The sequence below is a fragment of the Rattus rattus genome, chromosome 9 (genome assembly GCF_011064425.1).
Source record: "Rattus rattus isolate New Zealand chromosome 9, Rrattus_CSIRO_v1, whole genome shotgun sequence".
NCBI classification, from domain to species: domain Eukaryota; kingdom Metazoa; phylum Chordata; class Mammalia; order Rodentia; family Muridae; genus Rattus; species Rattus rattus.
This window is the reverse complement of record NC_046162.1, coordinates 33,553,607-33,580,878: the sequence shown is the minus strand read 5'-3', so window position 1 is coordinate 33,580,878 and position 27,272 is coordinate 33,553,607. Positions and strand designations below refer to the sequence as shown.

The following is a 27,272-nucleotide window of genomic DNA, read 5'->3' as shown; positions in this document are numbered from 1 at the left end:
CCACTGCTTACCAAGTGATGTGCCTTTTGTTTTCTGATTTATTTCAAAAGGCTTACAATATGATTTCAATGAGTGATTGAGAGAAATGGGTCTGTTTCCGGCCACTGTCAGCTGCCCTTACCACCGTCCACAAAAGTGAAATTACAATACACTCCACATCTAAGACTTCACAGAGCTGGTGAACTCCAGCATTTTGGGATGTTGGGAAGGGGAGGTGGGCTCTCCACTGCAGCTGCGCACCGGAGAGGTCAACTTTATATCCCAGAATCCTTGAGTCCTGAAGTAAACTACATTTCCCAGAGGCCTCGGCGTCAGCGATCCTCATACCTTCCCAGCCCCGCCCCCTGTGAGCTTCATCTGGCCTCGGGGTGTATGTGGCGCGATTCGCTGTTCTGGGTTAGCTCCCCAGGCTAAGTCTCCTTGCGTGGCGGCTCTGAGCCTTCATGAGGCGTGGCGGGACCTGGGGGGAGGTGAGCAGCCAGGCTGGAGGACACGGAGGCCTGTGGCGACTCCAGCGTGAGCCGCCATGAGCCAATGGTCCCCTTTCTGGAGTTTTCTCTGGGGGTGTGGAAATTGACCCCTTGACAGCAGCAGAGCATTTGGGTGGGCAGCACTTGGAGTGGGCCCGTGGTCAGATCTGAACGGGAGGAAAGTGTTTGTGTCCCTACTGTGGCTGCACTCTGGCCTCAGTTTCCTGATCTGAAGAGGGCTTGCAATGCCAGCTGAGCTGTGGTGAACAGCATAGGATGATGCCAGAATCATGGAGGCATAGTGAGTCTCCTCAGTGATGGAGTCCAGTGTCACCTGAGTCTTGTTTCTGGAAATACAGAGACCAGAAGAGTGGTGACTTGTCAATGCCCCGATACCCACCCCGGCTCCCACTTCCCATTCTGCAAACAGAAGAGCCGGGCTCAGCTGATGGAACGCATTCGGAGATGCGGCTTCTGAGGGGTGCCAAGCAATCTTTCTTTCTCCTTCTCTCAGATCACATTTTTGGACACTGTACCCATCTCTGAGAAAAGTCCAGACAGATACCATGGCTCCAGACAAAAGGGAAGGGAAGTCTCAGGTGAGCGCATTGCCATCTCAGTTCGGAGTAGAAGGGGTTTTGTATGGTTTTGTTCTTCCTTCCAGACTGAAGTTCTCCACCCAGCACTTCCTTCATCAGAATTTGGAGTCTATGGAGGGGCTGGTTGTGTAGGGAGCACACCCCACGCCCTCAGTGCCTTGTGTCGCTGTTGGCTGATCCCAGTCTGTTGTGCTTACTAAATCGACAGAGACATGCAGGTGCCCTTTTGTCGCTAGGGACACAATAGAGGGGAAAGTCCTTTCTGGTCTGTTTCCTTCGTGTATGTTTCTCTCAATCCCCAACAGGATTCTTCATCTATTTCCTTTTGCCCTTGAGAATGCTTGTGGTGCTCCCCCAGCCTTCTGCAGCCCATAGTTCTCCTCCTTTATTCTATGGATCCTACGTCTTGACCGTACCATTCTTGTGAGAACAAATCCCGACCTGCCATTTTGGGGTGCAGGAAGATAGAGCTCACCCATTGAGGTGAGCTGCTGCATGGACAAAAGAAAGGCATGCTGCAGGGGACACAGTTTCAGGAGCCTTACTCTGAAAGCCAGGGGACAACTTCTCAAGAAGCCATGAAGAGGGTTCCATGGGATACGTGGCAGAAAATTAGTAAGCACAGTGGTCAGGAAGTAGGATGCTCAAGACGGTTGAATTTTAACCTATCCCTCTGTTACCATCTTTGGGCCTTGAACAAGTAAGTCTAACTTCTGTGTCTCAGTTTCCTTACCAATAAAATAAAAATGACAACCCTGTCTGCCTCATAGGATAAGGAAAGATGACCCAGAAGGGCCTGAGATTCAGGCAGTTCCGTTTCCTCAAGCCTTTATATTCCGTCCAGGAGAGTCAAGTGTGTTCATGCCCTGAACCTTCAGCCCTTGTGTCCAGAAGTTTAAGAACAGAGGAAATCTTCAGTTGCAGTGCCAACCTCACATTCTCGTCTCTGGAGTGAGGACTGAAGCAGGAGCTGGTGTGTGGGCCTACCAGCCCAGCTACACAGATTTTTTTTTTTGCATTGTTGAGATGATTTTGTGCATGTGTCTGTGTGCTGATTAGATTGGAAAGTCTCTAAAGCAAAGATTGTCTTTTGGATTCTCCCCATAGTAAATTATTTTTCCTATAGGCATTGCATGCATGTGAAAATTAAGAGTAAAGAATCTTGCTGGACATGGTGGTGCATGACTTTAATCCCAGGGAGGCAGAGGCAGGTGGATCTCTATGAGTTTGGGGCTAGTCTGGTCTACCATATCAAGTTCCAGGCCATCCGGAGCTACATTGATTGTCTCAAAAACAAAAACAAAACAAAGAACTCAAGAGACCCTTTACCAGAAGTTCTAATTGCCTCGAAGTGCACTGTTGACCATAATCCTTGTGCACAAGGCCAGGCTCCTACTCACTGCTGTTCTCTGTGTCTGTCACTGGCTGAATTCATGACTAAATGGTAGATGACCTAGCCTCTTTAGGACCCTCAGGGACAGCATTTTATGATGGCCTGTGCACCTTCCACGCCGTCACCTCCCTCGTGCTGTATGAGGCTGCTGAGATGGAATGACTGCTCCTCACAGGTGTCAGTGACATTTGAAGACGTGGCTGTGCTCTTTACTCGGGACGAGTGGAAGAAGCTGGATCTCTCTCAGAGAAGCCTGTACCGTGAGGTGATGCTGGAGAACTACAGCAACCTGGCCTCACTGGGTAAGAGTTCCCTGTGGGCATAGATTCACAAGGGAGGCCTCAGCACCTGCTTCCCTGAGTGAAGGCTGTGGTCATTAAAACCCCCTCGCTGGGGTTTGCTGTAGGACTGTACAAACCAGATCTCTATTAAATATTGAAACTCTTTTTCCACTTCCAGGTGTCTAAATGCCCCAAATAAGAGAACGTAGGGGTTGAGACTCATACTCTCCCTGTTGTCTGTTACTTGGCAGAAATTCCTTCAGTGTTGAAGCAGCAGTTTCATGTTATATTCTGTGTTGCCTGTAAACAAAGATTCCCTCTGCCCCCTCTCCTATCCGTGCCTTGCCTTTCCCACTTCTTTTTCCAGTCAAATGATGTACACTCTCTCCTTGAAAAGAAATCAAATGTTTTTCACTTTAAACAATCTGCTTGATTAAACACCTAGTCCTTTTCACAGATACCTGTCTGTAAGTTTTTATTCTGTCTGCACACCCAACAATCCCTTTCTAGAATGCTAAGTCTGCCCGCTTATCGAATTTCCATAACGTGCAATTACTCCTCCCTGTCATGCCTGGTGAGTCACTTGGCCTCTGCCTGACACATCCTGTCACATGACAGGGAGCAGTTTAAGTACCCAGTAGAAGTGTAGCTGGGTTTCCCACACATTTGGAATGCTTGTCCACATTAAAACAAGACCGAGTCTTTTTAGTGTTATTGCTAATTTTGTTTGTGATCAGGATTCCCATTTACCAAACCAAAGATGATCTCCGTGCTGCAGCAAGGAGAAGAACCCTGGAAAGTGGAGAAAGAAAGCCAAGGATGCTCCTCTCTTGGTGAGTGGGTGAGCCTGAGATACCCCAGAATCTCCTCAAACTAAGAATGGAGGGTAGCCTTGGTACCTGGTGCCCGGAGACTGACCTGGACCAGCAGGTGCTCTTCAGTGACAGGAATCCTAAGGGGAAGGGCAAAGGGATGAAAAGATAAAGGAGATAGGAAGGCTGTGGTCAGGAATGTCTTATCTCAAGCAAACTTATTAAGAAGTATAGCATCTTATATACTGTTTGTAGGGGAAATGGGAGAGAGTGAATAGACAGTCATGATACAATGGGGCAGAGTCAGCAGGAAGTTAATCAAGCAACTTGCACAAGGAGAATACACAGTATCTTAAGAATGTCACAAACTGAGTGCACAGCAATCTTGAGACCGAGAACCATAGCCCCTTGGGGTCAGAAGAATTGGGTTCCTTGGAGCTGAAGCTGAAGTTCCGCCAAAGCCCTGGCCCCAGGCCGTTACCGGCTCTGCCAAGCACTTTAGGCAAGGGACTGTGTTCCTTTCTGTACATCAGGGTCTCCAGAAAACCTTAGACTGACCTGCCCCTCAACAGGAGACGTCTTCAGGTACTTGGTCCTCACTGAAGGATGGGAAATGAAAATCCCAAGCTCCTAGACCTTAGCTCCCCCTTCTTTTGATGGTCCCTTTTCAAATGAGTATCTCAAGATCTCTTATTTCTGAGGCAGGCTGCATTACATGTACAAGAAATCAGTATATTTAAGGGTATATTGGAAGTAATTTTTTTTTTTTTTAGCTGTGTGGAGGAGTCTATATAGGAAATCAAGACAAAGGAAATGAGCTTGGGTAACCTCTCTGGATTTTGGTACAGTGTTAAGAGCTTTGGACTGTCCCGTGGATTATAGGAACATCTATGAAGTTTAAGGAGAATTTTACAATACCTGATATTTTAGTGGGGAAAACAAAGAGCCCATGGGAAGGGAGAAAGTTGGAGGGAGAAGAGAAAGAGCTTGAGCAGGAAAAGAGAAAATGCAGAGGCGGGAGGGAGGAGAGCAAAATGTCTGGATTCTATAGGGAAAAGCTTCTGGGAGAGGGGAAGCCCAGCCCCTCAGCTAGAAAGCTCAGGTATGCCAGCCTTGTCCTGTAACAGGTGGGGACTGAGAGAGGCCGGGAGAACCTGGAGGTCAGGTCTGCTTTGATATGCAAACTGCACCTCAGCTGCTTGTCCTGGGTCTGAATCCCAACTGAGGAGTTGTAAGCACCTGGTGGTGGGCCCAGCCCTGTGTCCTTCAGAGAGCAGCTTCCTGTCCCTAACAGGAATGGTTGAGGGCTGGGAGCCTGGAGTGGGAGAACTGGGAGACAGGGCCGAGGCTGGACCAGGTCAGACACTGAGGATTAAGGAAGAGCTGAAAGATTGGCTATACCCTGTTCTGACAGACACTGAATATGAAAGCCTTTCTTTTTTTGTCTAAAGTGACACTTTCTGGTGTAGAGACCATGGTTGTCTATCTTTGAAACCTTTGTTTGAAGAAATACAGTAATTCTGTGGAAACTACCAAGGCAACTTTTTTGTAGTGCTGGAGAGCCAGGCCTTGCACTTGCTAGGCAAGTTCTCTACCAGTGAGTTACACTTCTACCATATCCCTTCCTCTGAAGGGACCTATTTTCCTATTTGTCTTCTGCCTTGTGATATTTTTTAAAAACTTATTTTCATTTTCATGTGTGTGGATGTTCTGCCTGCAAAAGTGTCTGTGCACCACATGGGTGCAGTGCTCAGGAAAGCCACAGTAGAATCAGTTCCCCAGGAACTGGAGGTTTAGACAGTTGTGAGCTGCCATGTGAGTGCTAGGTATTGAATCCAGAACTTCTGAAAGAGCAGCCAGTGCTCCTAACCACTGAGCCATCTCTCCAGTCTCCTGCCTTGTCATTTCTTATTAAAAGTTAAGCATCTGAATTTTCCTCTTCCCAGGGTCTGCTGATTTTTCTCTTTAGTTATTATAAGAGACTTCTGTGCCAGTAAAACAACTGAGGTATACACTTAAAGCTGCCTTATCTCCTCTCTCAGCATGTGTCTCTCTCTCTTTCTCCCTGTGGTGACTTTCTAAATCTCCCTCAACTCCCACAGTAGGGCAATTGTTTATTTTAATGTCCTTATCCTTACATGTGTGGTTTTACAAAATAGGGAAAGGGCAAGTAAAGGGGAGAGGACACTGTCCTTTTAACTGTTGGGTATCCACTTCTGCCAATGGAAAGAGGAGTGGTGTCCTGCCATTGTAGCTGACCCTCCATGCCCCTTGGATCAGAGGGCTGCTGTAGGAATGCTAGTAGGTTGCTCTTGGAGCTGGCTGCTGAACAAGGAGTAGCTGCTACTGTGTGAAATGTTCTTCAGTTTACCACCCGGGCCTTCCTGTAGATGCTGCCTGGACTCCAGAGTTCCAAAATAGTTCTAATGGTCAGATCCTGCAGGTGCATTTGCTTCTAGGGAGGGAAATAGAATCGCAGTACTTCATGCCATCACAGATGCACTCTGACTCTCTGACGTCCACCTTTTCTCCTCTGCACTCGTCTTACAGTTTAGGCCTTCTCTGCCTTCCTCACAGGATGCTGAGGATGAGATCGTGCATGAAGTGAAGATTTCTTTACTTCCTGTCCCACATTATTCTCCCTCTGCTTTCTCCCTTGTGTCCCTCCATTTTCCTGGCTCTGCTTGCATCCCTCCAGTGTCTCCGCCTGCCTGGAAGCTCCACCCTCTTACTTCATGCCCAGCTGTTGGCTATTAGCTCTTTTTTATAACCAATCAGCAGTAAGACAACACTCAGTCCATCTTTTTGGTTGCCTAAGGCATTGCGGGCTGTCTGACCTTCATCTTTTGGGCAGGCGGGAAGCACAAACATTTACAAATAGAAAACCTGGTGATGAGACTTGGAATTAACAATACCAAAATCCTGCCAACATGTAGCTCTCTGCTGGTACATAGTGAACAGTTGAAAACACAGAGATACATTTTAATAAAATACAGAGATACATTTTAATAAAATACAGAGATACATTTTAATAAAATACAGAGATACACTTTAATAAAATACGGAGATACACTTTAACAAAATATGAAGAAAGGTCATCCCCAACATAGTCCCAAAGGACAGAGAATTGTCTGGCCCAGGAAGTCACCTGCTACTGACTTTTGTGACACTTTTAGAACACTGGGTTGTTACATCCAAGAATAGCATTTTCATTCAAGATGCCCACAAAAACTCACTCGTAAAGTTTTTCAAATTTCTTATATTCCTCTTATTCTTTATAAGAATACTTTTGTGTGCCAATTCTATAATTCATGCTTCTTCATGAAATTCATTTTAAGAGATGTTATATCATCAGCAAATACAGGCAGCTTATCAGGTCTAATTTATTTATCTGGATGCAATAATTAATATTTCCTTAAAGATGGATAGCAGGTAAAGTGGATATATTTGCCTTGTTCTTGACTGCAGTGAAATATACCTAGTGTCTCCTCATTATACAAATTACTAGGTTTAGGACTGAAGTATTTGAATTTTATCACGCAGTTGAGGATTCCTCAAGTCCTGTTTATCTTGATTATCTGCATGACACAGAGTCTTGTCGAATGCTTCTCTAAACGCATATAATGTCCTTGTGTACTGTGTGGTGCTACTTTGGCCAATGATGAGCTGCATATGCAATGATGGTGTCAGGAGAGTAAACTGGAGATGAAAATGAACTGTGACCTTGTGACACTATAGCCATGCAAAGGTAATAGAGGGGGCTGGAGACATGGACAGCCAGTTAGGAGCATCTGTTATTCTCGAAGAGTACATGGGTTTGTGTCCTAGCACTCACACGGTGATTAATTTGTTTAATGAGGAGACACTAGGTATATTTCACTGCAATCAAGAACAAGGCAAATATATCCACTTTACCTGCTATTCGTCTTTAAGGAAATATTAATTATTGTGTCCAGATAAATAAATTAGAGAATAAATTGATAAGCTACCTGTATTTGCTGATGATATGACATTGACCTCTGCAGGCAATCAGATGCATTTGTTGTACATAAATATACACACACACAGGAAGACGCACACGAAGTAAAACAAGTAAATCTAACTTTAGAAATCTAAAGCAATAGAACACAAGCTAGTTAAACGTGGTGATATGCTCCTTTAATCCCAGTACTCAAGAGGCAGAAGCATGTGAATCACTGTGAGTTCAAAGCTAGCCTGCTCTCCACGTTGAATAAATAAAACTTAACAGAATGTACTCTCCGTGTGTTGGTAGCAATGCTGGTGTAAGCAGTCCTGTGCTGCTAGAAGTATAAAAGTATAGCTTTAGAATTAGTACAGTATTTGACAGTAGCAGTGACGTGAGTACCGTGCTTTAGGATTGCATTTTAATACCGTGTGTTAAAGTATGCTTGTACTTACGGGAAGGAAGGTTGAGGAGGCCCTGTGACACTGGCAGCAGTCACATTCCTCTCATGTCTGCTGTATCTTTTGATTGCATCAAGACACATGGCCCATCAAGTGGACCATCTACACCATCTAGATTTGTGTTGCGTATCCTCTGGGAGGCTTACATGAGGATGACCTCCCTTAGGCCACATTTCCCAGAGAAGGTCCCTGTCATTAAGTGATGCATTTCTATATCTTGTAATAAGTGCTATATTAAGAGGAGGGCTGTGGATTGTGAGAGCCAGTCAGGAAAAGATGCAACAGAGGAGTTACCTGCACTGCGTTGGAAGGCCAGTAAGGATTCCAACAGGTAGGAAAGAGAAGTTAATAAATCCAAAATGAAAAAGAATGGCAGAAGCACCATAGTTTATGAGTCATATGTGGGTAAGTATGTATGTATATATGATGTATGTAAGTATATAGTCCATTATATACCAGGCTATACTTCTCAATTTGTCCTTCTCTTTTTGTTATTTTGCCTTTTTTTCAGAGCTGAGGACCGAACCCAGGGCCTTGCGCTTGCAAAGCAAGCGCTCTACCACTGAGCTAAATCCCCAACCCCTCAATTTGTCCTTCTCTAACCCCTCTACTGGTTACTCTTAGCTCTCATCTCCTTAGGTGACCTTATTTCATCCTTTTGTTCACTCCGGATGATGAGTACACATCCAGTATCTTATAAAGTGTTTATTTTCCATTTCTTCTTTCTTACTAGTATCTATAAACTTATAGTATTTATTTAGGTAACAATAACACTCTTCCTATAAGTTTAGTCTGAGTTAATCACACCTAACACTGGCGATTTCTGCTTTTCTTCCAGGATGTAATAGCAGTCTTCAAACCACAAAATCAACTCAAACTAAAGAGTCATCATTTCAGGAATTGAAGAGGAAACAACTCAAAAGGGATGCAGACTGGGACTTCACCTCAGGAATATCCTGCAGATCTGACAACAGTTTTAAAAAACAGAACAAAAATGAAAGCTTACAAATAATTTCTATCACCCATACAAAAATTCTTACTGTAGATAAAAGCCATAAGAATTTTGAGTTTGGTCCAAGTGTCAGCCTGAAGTCAATCGGTAAGCAAAAGATTGCTAGAGAAAAAACACAAAGAAATAGCCTCAAGGAAAATTCAACTTCACTTAATCAACCAAAAATCAAGACATTAGAGAAACGCTTTAAATGTAGTACTTGTGAAAAGGCCTTCATTCACAACTCATCCCTTCGAAAACATCTGAAAAACCATAGTGGAGAGAGATTATTTCAATGTAAAGACTGTTTGAAAGCTTTCAGCCAAAGTTCCGCTCTTATTCAACATCAAAGAACTCATACTGGAGAGAAGCCCTACATATGTAAGGAGTGTGGGAAGGCCTTCAGCCACAGTGCATCCCTTTGTAAGCATCTAAGAACTCATACTTTGGAGAAATCCTATACGTGCAAAGAATGTGGAAAATCTTTTAGTAGAAGGTCTGGTCTTTTTTTGCATCAAAAAATCCATGCCCGAGAAAACCCTCATAGATATAACCCAGGAAGGAAGGCATCCGCTTCCCTCCCAGGATGCCAGAGAGCTCATTCCAGAAAGAAGACCTACTTGTGTAACGAATGCGGCAACACCTTCAAGTCTAGCTCCTCCCTCCGTTACCATCAGAGAATCCACACCGGAGAGAAACCTTTCAGATGTAGCGAATGCGGTAGAGCCTTCAGTCAGAGCGCATCACTTATTCAGCACGAAAGAATCCACACGGGAGAAAAGCCCTACAGGTGTGGCGAGTGTGGGAAAGGCTTCACTTCTATCTCAAGACTCAATAGACACCGGATAATTCATACAGGAGAGAAATTGTATAATTGCAACGAGTGTGGCAAAGCCTTAAGTTCCCACTCAACTCTTATTATTCACGAACGAATCCACACTGGAGAGAAACCGTGTAAGTGTAAAGTTTGTGGGAAAGCCTTCAGACAGAGTTCAGCTCTGATCCAACATCAGAGAATGCACACTGGGGAAAGACCCTATAAATGTAACGAGTGTGGGAAAACATTCAGGTGTAACTCATCCCTAAGTAACCATCAGCGAATCCACACTGGAGAGAAACCTTATCAATGTATAGAATGTGGGATGTCATTTGGACAAAGTGCAGCTCTTATTCAGCACCAGAGGATTCACACAGGAGAGAAACCCTTTAAATGTAACACCTGTGGGAAGAGTTTTAGACAAAGCTCCTCACTTATTGCCCATCAGCGGATTCACACTGGAGAGAAACCCTATGAATGTAGTGCATGTGGAAAGCTCTTCAGTCAGAGGTCCTCCCTTACCAATCATTATAAAATTCACATTGAAGAGGACTCCTTGAACATAGATTTGCATGAGTAAAAGCAATTGACCAAAGTTCTTCAGAGGATATATACTTCATATTGACAATAAATATAGTGAATATAAGACAACTTATTTAGCCCTATGAGATATTAAAATTGCAAGAACAAACTGTGATCATATAATAACAGAGAAAATTTCACACCTGTCAGTCACATTTTGTGATCAGATACTTTACCATAGCAGACATTGACAATAGCCATTTATAAGGTAACAGAAATGCTTTTTTATTTTATCCACATTATATAATATATGCAATATATAAACACTAGAAAGATCTGAGTTCTGGAGTGTTAGTTTGTCATTAGAAAAAGGAGTATCACCTATTAGCATATTTACTACAGCTAATATTTTAATAGTAAACCATTAAAATATATGCATTTTTAAATCAAAAACAAAAACCAAAATACTACCTCATACTATCTTTTCCTAAACTATTGTCAAACTGCATGGTTTTTATTAAAGAGGAAGAAAGAGAACTGTTCTTAAATTTTCATTCTTCTAATTTTCTAACTGCCCTACACACCTCCCACACTTAATACACATAATCTAATTTTGTGCTGTGAATTATTCTTCATTGCCTTGAAACATTTGTTATGTCCTGAGTTAGGTAATGTTAAATACTAGTCTTAGCCACCCTGAAGCGAACAGACTAGCTAAGCTTGCCAGAATGAGTTGAAAGAGAACAATGAGGGATGGCAGTTGACATCAACCACCCCCACCTTACATCATACAGATGAACCCCCAAACGTGCACACCACACGCAGACGTACGTGGAACAAATTCCCATTTTCCGGTGCTAGTATGTAGACATAACTAATTTCTACAACTTACCTTGTATGAGTAACCTGGTTGATTTATGTCTGCATGATACTTGTGTGCATACAACTTTTCTCCTTTGTAATAGTGTATTTGTATATTCTTGGCATTCACAATCTTTTTATCTGCAAATTCCATTTTTTTCTCTCTTCTAATCAGTGTCTTATTTTCTGACAATGTGGCACTACCTAAACAATTCTAGTTTTTCTCTCCTGATAAATGTCTTTTATTTATTTTTTCTGTACATCGTGGCACCATACAGCAGATATGAACAATAATACTTTCCCATTTATCACACTAGCTTCCGTTGTTGGGTGCTTGTTCTGAAATTGACTGCACAGCTCTCGTGCTACGAGCTTTGTCGTAAGAAAGGAATACCATTAGGTTGCCTCCACTTTCTGCACTGACTAAAAGTAATAGTTTTTCTCTTCGCCAAAGAATAACTTTGTTCAGATTCCCGCCACCACCAGCATCCTTATAACAGTCCAGGCTGGTACAGAAGTCAGCTATGCAGCTGTCTTCCTGTCTCCGCCTCCTAAGTGTTAGATTATAGGCATGCATCACTGCACCCAGCAAGTGGTCTAATTTTGATGGTGCATAGATGGCATAAATGTAGATTGACCAAGCTGCATAATGTGTGCCTTTGTGTGTAGGTCAGGTTTCTTCTTTATTTTATGTACATGCGTGTTCTGTTGGCATGTATGTGTACCATGTGTTTTCAGTATCCGAGGGGATCAGAAGAATCTGATATCCTAGAACTGGAGTTATGGTTGTGAGCTACCATGAGGGTGCTGGAAACCAAATCCTGGCCCTCTGCATGAGCAGCCAGTGCTCTTAACTGCTGAGCCATTTCTCCAGCCCCAGAAATTTTTTTTTCTTTTCTATTTTTCGGAGCTGGGGACTGAACCCAGGGCCTTGAGCTTGCTAGGCAAGCGCTCTACCACTGAGATAAATCCCCAACCCTGCCCCAGAAATTTTTATCATCCACACATCTGTACTTTAGATGGAACAGTAACAACACCTGGACAGGAAGAAGGCAAAGTTAAGAGATTGCCAAAGCTCACAACTGTCCTTAACTCCAGTTCTAAGGCATCTGGCTTCCTTTTATGGCCTCTGCAGGCAACAGGCATGCATGTGGTAGACATACATGCTTTTAAGCAAAGCTCTTATATACATAAAATAAAAGTAAAGAGTACTGCCAGAAAAAAAAAGCCCAGAGGAAGTATGGATCTAGCATCTGTAGGAACAGTGGAAGACAGCCTTCCTAGTTTAGAGGACTCCTTCTAAAGGAAATTAGTACTTGGAATGAAAGCTGAGAGGAGCCATCAGAGATCTTGAGTAGCACCTGTACTCTAAGACTATAAAAAATTTCAACATGATCATGAAGATAGAATGACTGACTGATTGGAAAAGGTGATTCCCGCCCCACCCCCCAGCTTGAGAAACTGTCGCTCACAGGTTAAAGTTTGGAAGCCTGAGAAAAATTATTCTTAATGAGCAACAAAAAGCCTAATTCTGTTCTTAGAGCTAGACAATTTTCCAGATATTTTGCCAAACACTACAAATGGTAAAAGTCTTACTAAAGCTAACCTATTTTTCAAAATCAAGTTGTAGTCAGTCATTCAAAGCCTTAAGATATAACTTAAGATAATAGGTCTGTCTTTCTCGGGTTATAGTTATTTCAGTACTAATACTTCCCATAAAAATATAATGATTTTTCTCATTTTGAAATATAACTTTCCATGAGAATCCTGAATAAGAGTCAAGAAAAAAATGTGTATTTCTAGCCTCTATACTGTTCTAAGTTACATAGCCTTTGGCATTTTCAATACCAGAGATTGACCAATTAATTCCTTACTTTTTAAGGTTTTTTGTTTTGGTTTGGTTTTTGTTCTCTTTTCCTCCCTTCCTCCTGTCCTGTTTTGTCCTGAGGCAGGACCTCACTGTACAACCCATTTCCAATGTGTGATCTTCCTGCATCGTCCTCTTGATTGTTGGGATCACAGGCTAGTGCACTGAACTATTGCTGTGGGATTCTTAAGAGTGTGTATCTGCTCAAAACTTTAAATGTCTGTCATAGGAATTTCTATTTAGAAACAATATGGTTGAGATGAGGAAAAAAAACCTACAATTTCCCTGTATTGTTAGTAGCAATGTTAGTATACTGTTGGGTAAAATACCATTGGCTATAATTGGGTGGGTGGGGCCTCATCTGGATGTGATCTAACAATATCAAAGCAAGCCAAATTTAAAAATAAAATTCATAGTTTTATAAAATATTACTAAAATAGTTGTTAATAAAAATTTCATAAGGACCAGGAAAACCATAATGGCAGGAGGGCTATGGTAGATGACAACAAGTGTGTATCAAGTTAGTGTCAGAGATGCTTGCTCCCAGCATGGCACGGCTTGGAAGTGCTATGGGTGGGCTTATGGTCGATACTTAGGTCATTTGGAACGTGCCCTGGAACTGCCTTGTGAGACCTCCCCGTTTCTCCTTCTGCCTCCTTGAGAAATGTAACTGAACAAAGAGTGTATGATCTAATGGTAATACACTGGGTGCGGAGCCATAGCAGGATCTGTTTCCTCAGGCTCTTCTCTGTGACCCTAGGGCTTCAGAGATAATGATGTTCTTTTCTCTGGGTATGGTGGGATCAATTCTTGCATGAGAATCTCGTGCTGTGCTCAGAGGAGAGAGAAGAGTGAGCTTTCTGCTTCTGTCTTCTCGGATGTCCAGGTACTATGTTGTGCAGGGTATGTGTAGTTATCTTTGACTCCACCATTAACTCTTAAGGTTTCACATGTGTTCTACTAGGCCAGCTGTCTTTTCTTTACTGTCATTCTATTTTAGATCCAAATACTCCTCTAAGTAGTCTCTTCATCTTAAAAACAAAACTCTCGGGGGCGTTTCAGCCACTGGAGAAGTAGGCTGAGGAAAGAAATCGGGGTCTGGGTGTGCGACGTTCGGCAAGATATCGCTGAGCTAGGTGGGACAGCCAGGTAACAATTTCAAGATGCCAGGATGGTCCAGTACAAATTCAGGTTCTACTCGGTACATATCCTTCAGTGGCATAGAGTCAGCGCTCTCCTCCTTAAAAACCTTCCAGTCCTGTATCAGCTCTGGGATGGACACAGTTTCTAGTATTGCCTTGGACCTTGTGGAGACCCAAACTGAAGTGAGTAGTGAGTACAGTATGGACAAGGCCATGGTTGAATTTGCTAAAATGGATCAAGAACTAAACCATTATGTTAAGGCTGTCCAGTCTACAATAAATCATGTAAAAGAAGAACGTCCAGAAAAAGTACCAGATTTAAAATTACTGGTGGAGAAGAAATTTTTGGCTTTACAGGATAAGAACTCTGACACCGACTTTAAAGAGAATGAAAAGTTTGTGCATTTTAAGCAGCAGCTGCGGGAGCTGAAGAAGCAATATGGTATTCATGCAGACAGAGAGAATGATGGGATAGAAGGAATGGATGAAGATATGATTGTGACCCAGAGCCAAACCAATTTCATCTGCCCCATAACACAGTTGGAAATGAAGAAGCCAGTGAAAAATAAAATGTGTGGCCACACATACGAAGAGGAAGCCATTGTTCGCATGATCGTATCCAAGCATAAGAGGAAGAAGGCTTGTTGCCCAAAAATTGACTGTAGCCACACAGACATGAGAATGTCAGATCTCATTCCGGATGAAGCCCTGAGAAGGGCAATCGAGAGCCATAACAAGAAGAAAAAGCACCACTCCGAGTAGGAGCCAGCCCCCTGCCCACAGGGGTGTCCGCAGCCTACCTCCCCGCAGCCACCAGAGAGTGAGCGTACACAGCAATAGGCCCGGCAAGCTCTGCAGTGACCCTCAAGGCTAACTGTAATTGAAAGCATTTTTTAAGTTACACAATAAAAACACAAGTACATTATAGTCTTTATTTTCAAGTGCTCTGAAATTTTAAATAAAACTTTGATAATCTTCAAAAAAAAACAAAACAAAACAAAAAACAAAACTCTCTAGTCTTTTAAAAAGGTGTGTATCATACTTATATCATTAAAGAATATGTTCTATAGACCAATTCTGTTAAATGTGTTACTACTTTCAAACCAATATAAGATCATATCTATAGGGGTTGGGGATTTAGCTCAGTGGTAGAGCGCTTGCCTAGCATGCGCAAGGCCCTGAGTTCGGTCCCCAGCTCCGAAAAAAAAATCATATCTATAAACTATTTCCTTCAAATTTTGGAGAGCTGTTTATAGGTATCTATCAAACTCGTTAATTTTGTTCTTCAAAGATTCCACATTTATAGTGATGCTTCTGGTCAGCCTATCAGTTCCTGAGAGAGTAGGCTAAAAATAACTCTGGAGGGACTGAGCCGGAAGTGCAGGCCTGCGATTTCAGCATTCAGGAGTCACTGAACTTGTATCAGTCCTCCTGTCTCTGCCTCCCCAGTACTGGGATTATAGATGCTCACCAGTATGCCCAACTAAGGGACACATTTTTACCTGTAGTTGCTTTTTCCTGGATTACTGTGATATTTTGTATAAATTTTCAATTAAAAAACTGTCCATGTGTGGGTGCGTGAGGGCAAGTGTCCACGGAAGACAAATTGGATGCCCTGGATATGGAGTCACAGCTGGTTAGAACTGCATGAAGTAGGTGTTAAGAACAGAATTTGAGTCCTCTACATGAGCATAACCATTCTTAACTTCTTAATCTCTCAAACCCTCAATTGTGACATTTTTCTCTTTTTTTCATATTTTTAAATAGTACAGACAACTATGAAAAAGAGCCAGACACTACCAGTGAATAGCAATAGAATTTTTATTTGTATGTTGGCAATAGGGGTAGCCACTTGCCACTTGCATTAAACAAGAGCTCATCTCTGAATTTAAAAAAAAAAAAAAAAAAAAAAAAGAGGCAGCTAGAAATTTATAGCCAACAAGGAGAGAGATAGTGGACACCAAAGAGGAGCTAAAGATATGTCTGTAGTCCCTGAGCTGTGCACCACAAAAGCTGTCAAAATGGCAGCAAGCCCCTCACTCCCACCCCAGCCTACAGAGAGAGCAGCAAAATGTCCTACGGGAGGTGTCGAAAATGGAGGCTCCAGTAAAAATGATGGCACCATGATACCTCCTCAGCTTGTGGCATCTCGGGAGCTGTCCACGGTGGTGCACTCCTTTCCTGCCTCAGCTGGCCTTCAAGAGCTGTTCAAGGAAGCCACGCCTTTCCTGCCTCAGACTACTGCTGTCTTGGGGAGCTGTCCACGGTGACAACACCTTCTTTCCTGCCTCAGCCCACACACAGCCTTGGTGAAACAGTACTTCAGGAGCTGTCCACAATGCCAGCACCTCCTCTCCAGCTCACAGAGATGGTGCCTCAGTCAAAGCCACCTGTGGACGGGAAGGACTTCCCATCCATGGGCCTGATGCAAGAAAAAGGGGGTGAAAAAAGCCACCAATCCCTGAGCAGGAAACCCCACCAATCCCTGAGCTCCCCCTCCCCCCCCCCAAAAAAAATCAACCCTTGATCAGAAAGCACACCAATCCCTGAACTACCTTGAAATTCCACCAATCGTCACTCTGGAAATCTCTGCGCTGCAAAACTCTGCCCCCTAAACACTATATAAGCACTGCCATTTTGTCCAATTCCCTGTTGTCTGTTCCCTGGAACAGAGGGCAGAGATCCTTGGATTCATCCCTTCACACCCTGGTCCATCCAATAAACCCTTTTCATGAGATTTTTCTGCTTGAAGTGACTCTCGTCAGAAGAAGCAACGAAGTAAAGAAGCAATGAAGAGAAGAAGCAATGAAGAGAAGAAGCGATGAGAAGGGGTGATGAGCGCAGGCTACTGAGTTCCTGGGCTCAGCTGGGGACACCATCCCCTGGAACTGCAACGCCTCTGCTGAGGAGCCTTTCTCTTAGAACTGTGTTTCCTGAGCTCCCATGTCTCAGGATGCCCTTCTCTTGGGACACTATCTCACCTCAGAGCTGTGTGGTTCCTGGGACTCTGGGTCTCAGGATACCCTTGCACTGGGATAGCTTTTCTCCTCAGAGTGGTATGGTTCCTGGACTTTTGAGTCCCAGGATACCCTCCCATCAAAGCAGAAATACAATGCCAAAGACCTAAGACACAAAGTGTGCGGTTAAAGGAATTTGGTCACGCACGCACGTGTGGAGACATAGTTGGATTTTTGAGTCTCGTCAAAAAGTGGCCTCCAGATGCCTGTCCAGCATTTGGTTCAGGACACAGTCTTTGTTGCATGGAACAGACGATTTGATTTCTGAAGGAAGAAAAAAGGACCAAAAGTGTAGGAAAAGGACTAGTTGGGAAGAAAGGAGGTCAATGAAAGTAGGAAGCAATGGACTAGGGTAGCTAGGGGTGAATCACAGTGCGCAGTATGCAAGTATCATGATGTCAGATTTTAAAGAAAAACGTTAAAAAGACAGACGACCATATAAGAAGCAAATATTACAGTCTGTAAACTATCTTTTATCCTAAGATAAGATGGAAAATATCCTAAGATATTCTTCTAGTTCCAAAGCCATGGATGCAGCCGAAACTACCTTAGCATCCATGAGTTTCACTCATAGAGGTGGTTGGTTTTCCACAGTGACAATTCACGGGGCCAGTGCGTGATTCCCTATCTCCCAGTTACAGAGGGCTATGAAGTATCTACATCGCGTTACTAACTTACCTCTCATCCTAACCCCATGCAAGGGGATGTCTAAGGTCCTCTTACTTTGGGGAAGGAACCGGTTCTAGAACCGGTTTCTTTAAAGTGGTCCTTGCCTGCACACTAGGAGCGCAATCCCTCACTAGCGGCCCTCCGATCGCGCCTGCGCAATTGGAAGCCCTGGCGACGCCTCATGGCCTTGTGGGAAATGTAGTCCCGCGCGCCCAGTGCGGCTGCCTTCGCGGCCAGCCTCTGGTTTCTTCAGTGACTGGTGAGTGGGTTGCCTCGGGCGGGTGGTCCAAGGGCCGGGAGGCAGAGGCGTTCCCACTGGGATCCCCGGGCTCTGGTGCCAAGCTCTGTGGCCCGAGGGCGGGGCTGGCCGGACAGAGCGGTGCTCCGTCGTCGGCGAGGAGCGTGGAGTCGCAGGTGTGCTGCTCATGCCGGCGCCAGGCCGCAGGACACCCAGACGGAGACCCTGGCTCGGTCCCTCCCGTACCCCAGAGTCATTCGCGCCCGAATGCTCCGCAGCTCTACCTGGCTGAGCAGCTCTCGCTCGGTACGCGCTGTGAACGCGTGAGAGACCCGCTCTCAGAAGCCTGGCAGGACACAGGACCACAGTCCGGGGCTCTGGCCATTGTGTGCACCGCTGCTAGGGATTAGCCCTCTGCTTGGGGGAGCGAAGGAGGGGCCTGCTGAGTGGGTCCTGGCTAAGGGAGAAGAACATGCCTACTGGCTTTCCTCTCTTTAAGTTCATTATTGGTTAACTAGAAAATAAATGAGCAAAATCATTTGAAATTTGTCCAAAAGTCCATGTATTGTGTTATATGTATAAATAGAAACCTTTTGCTTCCAGAAAATAAAAAAGTAATGTTAGTGCCTTTCAGTTAGGAAATGCATTTTGTAAGATGCTTGAGGTGCTTCTAAATCACCACCCAATGGAGATGAGAATAAACTTACAACACTAATTTTTAAGGGCAGTTAAAGCTATCATTTTCATGAATTGTAGGGAAAGTATGATTGACTCTCAGAGCTCATGTCCCCTTTGATCCTCGGGTTATTTGGTTTTGTTGTGTTTTGTTTTAATATTGTAAATGGTACAGTTGTGCCATTCTTTGTATTTGCCCCTTTCCACAAAATCTTCAAGTGAAATTTCTAGGTCAATGTTATAATTAGACCTTTGGATATCTCCCGTCTTCTTTCCAGAAAAGTAGCAGTTTCTAAAGACCGTTGCAGTGTAGGAGTGACTGATGGCCCCACACCAACTTGAAGTGCTAGTAGTCTCTTAAGCCTTGGAGAGGTGCAGACTAGGTGTGGTAGTGTGTGCCTTTAATCCCACAGAGGTAGGGGAATGAGTTTGAGACCACCCTGCTCTACATAGAGAGTCTGGGCCAGCCAAGGCTACTTAGTGAGACCCTTCCTCAAATAATACCCCTATGCTAAACTCCAGCTCATTTTACTCCTAACTTTCACATGGGTTGTATGAACAGATGGATACACAGAAAAGTCGCACATGCCTATAGTCTTATAAACCTTCCTCTGTGTTTTCTTTTTACAATTCACATGTGTATGTCTATGTCTGTGTGTATGTATGGGTACAGGTGCACATATATCCACATACATGGTGAGAAGCATCCTTGGTCTTCCTCCAAGCCCTCGGGCATCCCATCCTCCCACTTGTGTTCTGGTCCTCATGCTTGCACAGCACTGAGCCATCTTTCCCCAGGGCCAGCTCCCTCGCCCTCCCCCGCCACTGTGTTTAACCATAATTAGAGAGGCCTTCTGTTTCATTATATCACAAAGATGTTCATTTATAGTTTCCCGTAGAACTCTCACTCTGTTTATGCATCTTTATTCTTTTTCCAAACGACAGCCCTTATTATGTGTTATTGTATATTTAATCCTTTCTTGATAACGCTAACTTTCTCATATCCCCAGTCCATCCCACCCCTCTACCTTTACTGTAGGATCAAACCCAGGGCCTCCACTGAACTGTAATAACTCAGCACCTGAATTCCTAGATATGCATGCTTTCCCTGAACTACTTGAACTGCTAGGATTTGCAATTGTCCATTAGTGTTCCCTGTTGGGCTATAACATCCATGAGGCTGGAGACTGCCTGTGGTATTTACAGCCATTTCTGGCATTGTTTGGCATGAAGCTGTTCTCACAGTAGATGTTGACAAGACACTTAATCTTCAGTGATACTATTGTTTTGTGCCAACTTGACACAGGTTAGAGTTATCTAAAAGCAGGGAGCCTCAACTGGGAAAATGCCTCCATTAGATCGGGCTGTAGGGCATTTCTTAATTAGTGATTGAGAAGGGAGAGCCCAGTACAGTGTGCATGGTGCCATCTCCAAGGCTGGTGGTCCTGGGTTCTATGAGAAGGCAGGCTGAACAAGCCACTAAGCAGCACCCCTTCATGGCCTCTGCATCAGCTCCGGCCTCCAGGTTCCCACCCCGTGTGAGTCCCTGTCCTGACTTCCATCAATGATGAACACTGCTGTGGAAGTGTGAGCCGAATAAACCCTTTCCTCCCCAAGCCTTGGTCATGAGGCTTCATTGCAGTCAGTAACCCTAAGACAACTGTGTTCTAGGAAATGCCATTTAAAATTCTGAGGAACACGTTCTCTTGCATGAGTATTCATTTTGAATTGAAACAATGTGCATATTTTTAAGTTGTAGTGTTACACATCGATTACACTGTATATGGTCAAATGAGATTAATTAGTCCATAAACTCACATGTTTCCCATTTCTTTCTGTTGGGAGCATTGAAGATGCTTTCCTCAGCTGAGTGTAATCTCAGCACCTGGAAGCCGAAGGCAGGGGTTGAAGGCTCCATATTACACAGCAAGTTCATGGCCAGCCTGGGCTGTGTGAGACACTGTCTCAAAAAATGAAAAGGGAGACTGGAGAGATGGCTGGGTGGGTAGAAGTGCCTTCTGAGCATGCATGACGACTTTAATTCGGAGGCGATACCCATGCAGGTATCTGGGAGGGCTTTAGTAACTCCAGTGCTGGGGAGGTGAGGCACAGAAGCAGGAGAATTGCTGGAGTTTGCTGTCCAGCAGCCAAACTCCAGGTTCACAGACTGTCTCAAGGAGTACGGCAGAACACCAAATGTCCTTTCCCCTGTGCCCCCTCTCTCTCTCTCTCTCTCTCTCTCTCTCTCTCTCTCTCTCTCACACACACACACACACACACAGACATGTGTGTGTGTGTGAACATAGCACACATACATATATACAATCAAAAAATGAAAATCCCTTGCTAATTTAAAAATAGGCTAATGTGAGTTAATTATAGCTGACTTTTTGTGCTGTAGAAGGTGAAAAGATATGTCTCTTAACTTTTTTTAAGTTTTAAAAGCATTCTTATATAAAAATACTTCCTTGATTCATTTTTTCTATTTTTAAACATTGGATATTTTATTTATTTACATTTCAAATGTTATCCCCTTTCCTGGTTTTCCCTCTGCAAACCCCCTATCCCATTTCCCCTTACCCTGCTTCTATGAGGGTGCTCCCCCAACCACCCACTTCTGCCTCACCACCCTAGCATTCCTCTACACTGGAGCATTGAGCCTTCACAGGACCAAGGGCCTCTCCTCCCACTGATGCCAGGTAAGGCCCCTGCAGCTCCTTCAGTCCTTCCCCTAACTCCTCCATTGGAGTCCCTGTGCTCAGCCCGATGGTTGGCTGTGAGCATCCGCATCTGTATCGGTCAGGCTGTGGCAGAGCCTCTCAGGAGACAGCTGCATCAGGCTCCCGTCAGCATGGCTTGCTTAACTTTATTCCTGTGCCTGGTAACTAACCTCCCTGTGCGCCTGCCTCCCCTGCTCAGGGTCTGGTATCCACTACATGCTTTCTGCTTCAGTGAAATCAACATACTCAGCTTCCACATGTGAGTGAGAACATCTGGCGCTTGTCTTGACTAGGATTCTTTTAAAAGGCTGGAGACATGGCTTAGAGGCTAAGAGCCCTTGCTGCTCTTGTAGAGGACCCACGTTTTGTTCCCAACACCCACACAGTGACTCAAAACTATCCTTCACTCCAGTTTCAGGGGATCAGACCCTCTTCCCACCTCCTCCAACACCAGACACAAGCGTGGTGCACATCCATACATACATGCGGTCAGAACACTTACTGATCCACAGAAAATAAAGCTAAAAAAAAAGAGAGATGTTATACAACATGATTAACTAATAATTTTTCCATAATTAGCTTTATACCAAGTAAGCTTAATAAAGCAAAATCCATAGGTAAAATATTTAGCCGTATTTGCGTCGATGCCACATACTTCTTATTTAATTTATTTGTAGGGCTTTTATTTTTTTGTTGCAGCAGGAGTCTCTCATGGCTTCCCTTCCATCCCTCAGCTCTGCTTCTAGAGACGGTGCATTCTCTAGGAAGGCCCCACAGGAAGGAGGAAGGCAATGGCTGTTGGAACTCTGCCATTGGGAGCTCAGGTGAGACTTCATTGTCAGACATCTTTTAACTCCCATAATGGGAAGGGACTTCATTACAGGGGACAGGGATGTGTTGGAGTACTGGGTCCCTTCGCTGTCCCTCACCCCGTTCTCAGCTGCCGCTGGAGTTCTTGATGGCACTCAAAGGCTAGAGAAGGAACCAAGGTCACAGGAGAGGTGGATCGGTGCTTCTAGGGCTGACGCACTATCAAGAGTCAGAAAAGCCTAGGAAAGGGGAGGTCAGGGGCCTGAGGAGGAGGGAGTGTCCACTCATCTCAAGGTCTGGGAAAGGAAGCCACAGAGGGTTTTCTGTAGTGCAGGTGCAAGTTTCAATATGGAGTCCATCTTAGCAGTCATGTGTCATGTCGTTCCTCCACAGTGGTGATAGAAATCACAGCCATTTCCTGAGCGTCTGCCATGTACATAGCGTGGTTAAGTCTTACAGTACTGGCTTCTGTTTTAGCTATGGTGAAGACTGCATAGTGGGTGGTGTCACAGTGTCAGGAATGCAGGTGAGTGGGTGAGACCATATAGGAAGGGCTGTAGCAACTAGACCCCAGTCCTTAAAGGTCCCACCAGTTCCCTCTCTCTCCTGCCCCCCCCCCGTGTTTGTGTGTGTGTGTGTGTGTGTGTGTGTGTGTGTGTGTGTGTGTGTGTACATGCCCATGCTTATGTTTGCAAAGGCCAGACAAGGTCACAGGTATCTTCCTCTGTCACTTCATGATGTTTTTATGTTTAGACATGGTCTCTCACTGAACCAGAAGCTCACCATTCAATCTATGTTAACTGACCAGTAACATATGGGAGTCCTTTTATGTGAGTCCTCAGGATCTTAATGTAGGACCCCCTCTTAGGAGACCCCACTCCAGTCACGGGATTGTACTCCCCCAAGAAACTCGAGAGACCGGCTCTTGATGTAAAGCACACGAGGCAGTTTATTATCAGAGCTCTGGGACAGCTTGTATCTCACACAAGAGACAGAGGAGTCGACCCCAAGACTCGAAATTTAAAGCTTTTTATAGGGGAAGGCAAGGGGATTCAGCGTGGTTATACTTGATTGGTTGATTTATATATCAGCAAGGGAAATGGGTACAAGGTCTCATCAGCAAGCAGTACGTGTGGGCTGGAGTGTTCACAATGTAGGAGAGCGTCTTATCTTTATTTGTAGAGCAGGGAGTTTGGTAGTGGCTAGCTAGTTCCTGGAACAATCTCTTGACCTTGTTTTTAGGCTTGGCCGGGCATGTCTCAGGCCTGTTCTGTCCTATCCCCTTATCTGCTGTTCTTTTGTAGTTTTTATTTTAACTCCTTCACTTACCTCAGGTCTGCTTGTTTGCTTTGCTCACTCTAGCTACTGCTGCACCTCACCAGTCTTCTTAAACATTGCCACAGGGGGACCAAGCTTCTAACACTTGAGCCTTTGAGTCAAACCACCTCAGGACACACCATAGCACTTCTGTGTACCTTCTTTTCCTATCCTTGATTCTCGAGACAGTCAGTGTGAATTGCCACCTTCACAGAGTCTGGAATCACTTGGGAGATGGGCTTTAGGCATGCCATCTTGATTAGGTTGAAGTGAGAAGACCCTCCCATGGTGGGCGGCACCATTCCCTAGCCAGGACCCTGGGCTGTGCGTGGAGAAAGGGAACTGAGCAGCGGCCATTCATCCTTCTCAGCTTCCCAACTGTCATGTGACCAGCTGCTTCTTGCTCCTGCCACCTTGTCTTTTGCAGCATGATGGTCTGCACCCCTGAACTATGAGCCAAAATAAATTCTTTCTCCTTTAAGTTGCTTTTGAAACAGGAAAGGAAATACCACAGCTCTCAAACCACTCTGTGTTATCGTTTTTACCTCTGGCTCATAATGTCTGTGGTTTGTTGCACATGTCTTGTTTTTGTCAGAATGTAGCCTATACCCTCATCCTTCTGGTCCTGCTTGGTCTTTTCTCAAGGAGAATTTTGTATTTTCAGGAGTCACTGATATACGAAGATGTGTCTGTGGACTTCACTTGGGAGGAGTGGATGCAACTGTGTTCTGCACAGAGGAACCTGTATGGCAGGGTGATGCTGGAGAACTGGAGCACCCTGGTCTCCCTGGGTGAGCAGCCCCACCTTCAGCCTTCTGCCTATGGAATTCACAGGTTTGACTCAAAAACCTCCTCTCATGGGACATTGTTTAGGATAGTGCCTTAGTGCCTCTCTCTCACGATGGAAAGTCTGTAGAGAACAGAGAAAATGGAGAGGGGGAAATTAGAACAGTCCTGGGGGTATGTGCTGATTGAGCTTAGAACCTAAACTTGGTCTCTTTCTTCCCAAGCAGAGCATCAACCATCCAAACCAAATGTGATCTCTGACCTGGAACAAGAACTGACCCTGAGAAAAGGAGAATTCCCAGGTTGCATCTCTCTGGGTAAGTGTCAGGATGCAAGGACTGGAAACGTGTGTCTTACGAGGAAGCGTGAACGGGATTGTGGGTCTCTGGAGAGACCAGCTCCCACAGATGCGTATTGTAGGAAGACAGGTGGACAGTGCCACCATGCCAATGAGAGTTGTCCTCTGTCACTCAAGCTTAAGTCCCAGTCTTGGCAGAGGGGATGGACACATTGTGAGGCTTGAGTACCTACACATGTAGCATTTGTACATTGCCTGGAGCCACTGAGCATTTGGAAGTGTTAGCAATGGCTGTTTCCTCTCTGTCTTCATCTGTGTTCAGTTAAATCTGTCCCTGACTGAAACACATCCTTTGACTGTTTTTGTTCCCAGGCTTAACCTATATTCCTAGCTTCCTTCCCCTTGTATTTGTAAACATTTGAGAGCTTTCTCTTCTTCCTGCCTTGATAAGGGTTTTGAATAGGCTGCATATTTTAAAAAGTGAGAAATGGCTGTGGTTTTGTTTGCAGTTCCAACAGCTTTACATCTTATGTGTCCCATTTACAGCTCTAAAAGTCCCGTCTGTGTCCACCATCGATTTATTCCCCGCCGTTCAGCTCTTCACGATTGTACCTTGGTCAGCCTCCACCACAGCCGAGAGTTCTCTATGAGGCAATATCCTTGGCTTTTCTCCACGGAAAGCACGTTTTACATCTTGCCTTTCCCACATTTCTAGCCCCGTTGTTTTAAAATGTATTTTTTATAGCTAAAGAGTGAGCCAGGGACCTGGAGGTGGTTTGGTAACGTGCTTGCCGGGTAAGCTTGAACACCTGAGTTCTACTCCCAGTGTTCACGTAGAAGCCATGCCTGTAGAGTACAGGCCTCACGTACCTGAAGCTCGGCAGTGAGGAGGCAGAGACAGGAAGGTCGTTAGGCTCTCTGGCCAGCTACTGTGGACAAATTGGTGAGCTTCAGTTCAGTCAGACACCCAGTCTCAGACAATAAGGTGGAGAGTGATAGAGGCACCTGACATCAGCCCTGCCTCAAAAACAAAAGGATACAGTACTACATTGATTGTCATGCCATTATCAGTACCATGTGACCTGTCAGAAAATGTCCACAGGAGAAGATGCTGGGGTGTGCAGGGGTAGCATGTTAAATCAGTGAGCTAAGAAGGTCCAGCAAAGCCAGTACTTACGCCTAACACACAGAAACAATAAATGAGGCCCAAGTATCTGCACACAGAGATTCTGGGTGAGGGTCAGATGTGTTCATTGTTCTCTTATTTCTGTGGATTCAGACTCACAAAATTATAAACGCGCCAAGGAGGCTGAGGAGAGACTGGCTGTTGTCTGACTCCCACTTCTGTGCTGGCCTCTCCCTGGGGACCCCTGCAGACTTAGAGGCCTCTGTTTGTGCAGTTTGTCCAGGAAATAGAAAAACAGATACTCTAGAGTATAGGCACAGCGGTTACCCTGAATGTATTTTCTGAAGAAAAGGGAGCTGTTATAGCTTTTATAGGCATAGACAAAAGGACATTATAAACAAACATGTCCACTGAGTACCTTGGAGGGGCATCTATAAAGTTTAGGAGTTTAGGAAAGCAGGAAAATTCTGGCTACTGGGCTGTGTTGGTATTACACTGTGTTCTTTGTGAGGTTGTTGATCAATGCAGAGGTCAGTTCTCAGATACATCCCCAAAGTTTAGCTAACAGCAGTGAGGACATGAGGTCAGATACAAGTCAGCACTAACAGCCTATCTTGTAAAGATTCTCTCCCGAGCTCTGTGCTCTTCAGGGCATGGATCTGAATTATCCTCTTGACAAGGAGAAACTGTGAGGAGCTAGGAGAGAGGAGAACAGGGTGAAGGCTAGGGAAGACAGTGAGTGCAGTGCACAGCAATCACTGTCTGTTCAGTGGTGTCGTGTTGGTGGGGAAGTGTCTGGCTGCAGAGGGTGTCTAGGTTTCTGTGCATGTGCAGTGATGGCTGAGTCCACTTCTCCTGTCACCGGGCTTTTTCCTCACCTTCGCAGGCCTGCCATGTTGTCTTTGAGCATCCTGTCTTCCTCAGAGGATCTCCTAGGCCGGTTTGTAAAACTTTGTAGGTAATCTTTTTGCTTTTCTTTTTCTTAAGAATTAAGTCTTAGGGTTGGGGATTTAGCTCAGTGGTAGAGCACTTGCCTAGCAAATGCAAGGCCCTGGGTTCGGTCCCCAGCTCCAAAAAAAAAAAAAAAGAATTAAGTCTTCAGGATTTACATTTAAATTAGGCAGCTAACATTAATAAAGAATACATTGAACCTTACTAAGTTTTTTATGGTGTTTTCAGTTTTTAAAAAAACTGTTAAGCAATTTTGCAGAATAACAAATGCTTTATTCTTTGTCTCGCTTGGCTTCTGAAGTATATATAAACAGAAGGATTTATAAAGTATATGCTATTTGACACAATACAAATTCTGCCACACCCTTAATAAATGAACGCTTTACTATTTTTTTTTTCTTTTATAAATACTCTAAGGTAAGTCTCATTCAGCCGACGAGGGGCCTGGCACACACAGAGGTCAAGAAGCCTTCACAGTCACTCAG

At 44.5% G+C, this 27,272-nt stretch overlaps 3 protein-coding genes across 5 annotated transcripts; all 3 read left to right on the top strand.

Moving 5' to 3' along the window:
• Window positions 1–990: 990 nt before the first annotated feature.
• On the top strand, window positions 991–10,753 carry Znf354b (zinc finger protein 354B). Its single transcript, XM_032912216.1, has 4 exons — window positions 991–1,069; window positions 2,638–2,764; window positions 3,481–3,576; window positions 8,819–10,753. Exons 1-4 carry the CDS (start codon window positions 1,037–1,039, stop codon window positions 10,366–10,368), a joined length of 1,806 nt encoding a protein of 601 aa, XP_032768107.1. The 5' UTR covers window positions 991–1,036; the 3' UTR covers window positions 10,369–10,753.
• A 3,371-nt stretch (window positions 10,754–14,124) lies between these two features.
• Window positions 14,125–15,159, top strand: LOC116908812 (E3 SUMO-protein ligase NSE2-like). Its single transcript, XM_032912217.1, has one exon. The coding sequence runs from the start codon at window positions 14,202–14,204 to the stop codon at window positions 14,940–14,942; it is 741 nt and encodes a 246-aa protein (XP_032768108.1). The 5' UTR covers window positions 14,125–14,201; the 3' UTR covers window positions 14,943–15,159.
• Window positions 15,160–22,203: 7,044 nt separating this feature from the next.
• Window positions 22,204–26,859, top strand: LOC116908813 (zinc finger protein 69 homolog). 3 transcript variants are annotated; one of them, XR_004389028.1, is made up of 4 exons: window positions 22,204–22,323; window positions 24,291–24,460; window positions 24,640–24,729; window positions 26,723–26,859. XR_004389028.1 is itself a non-coding variant. In XM_032912218.1 (4 exons), the coding sequence occupies exons 1-4, from the start codon at window positions 22,291–22,293 to the stop codon at window positions 26,740–26,742; spliced, it is 273 nt and encodes a 90-aa protein (XP_032768109.1). In that variant the 5' UTR covers window positions 22,204–22,290; the 3' UTR covers window positions 26,743–26,859. The 3 variants fall into 3 exon arrangements, 1 of the variants encoding a protein (XP_032768109.1); XR_004389029.1 differs by having other exon boundaries at window positions 24,637–24,729; XM_032912218.1 differs by having other exon boundaries at window positions 24,291–24,417; window positions 24,637–24,729.
• Window positions 26,860–27,272: the final 413 nt, after the last annotated feature.

Coding starts and splice junctions, on each gene's coding strand:
- LOC116908812 (XM_032912217.1), top strand. CDS start 14,202: ATGCCAGGATGGTCCAGTACAAATTCAGGTTCTACTCGGTACATATCC.
- LOC116908813 (XM_032912218.1), top strand. CDS start 22,291: ATGGCTGTTGGAACTCTGCCATTGGGAGCTCAG. Junction 24,418..24,636: donor GAGCACCCTGGTCTCCCTGG/GTGAGCAGCCCC, acceptor TTTCTTCCCAAG/CAGAGCATCAACCATCCAAA. Junction 24,730..26,722: donor CCCAGGTTGCATCTCTCTGG/GTAAGTGTCAGG, acceptor TCACCTTCGCAG/GCCTGCCATGTTGTCTTTGA.
- Znf354b (XM_032912216.1), top strand. CDS start 1,037: ATGGCTCCAGACAAAAGGGAAGGGAAGTCTCAG. Junction 1,070..2,637: donor AAAGGGAAGGGAAGTCTCAG/GTGAGCGCATTG, acceptor TGCTCCTCACAG/GTGTCAGTGACATTTGAAGA. Junction 3,577..8,818: donor CCAAGGATGCTCCTCTCTTG/GTGAGTGGGTGA, acceptor CTTTTCTTCCAG/GATGTAATAGCAGTCTTCAA.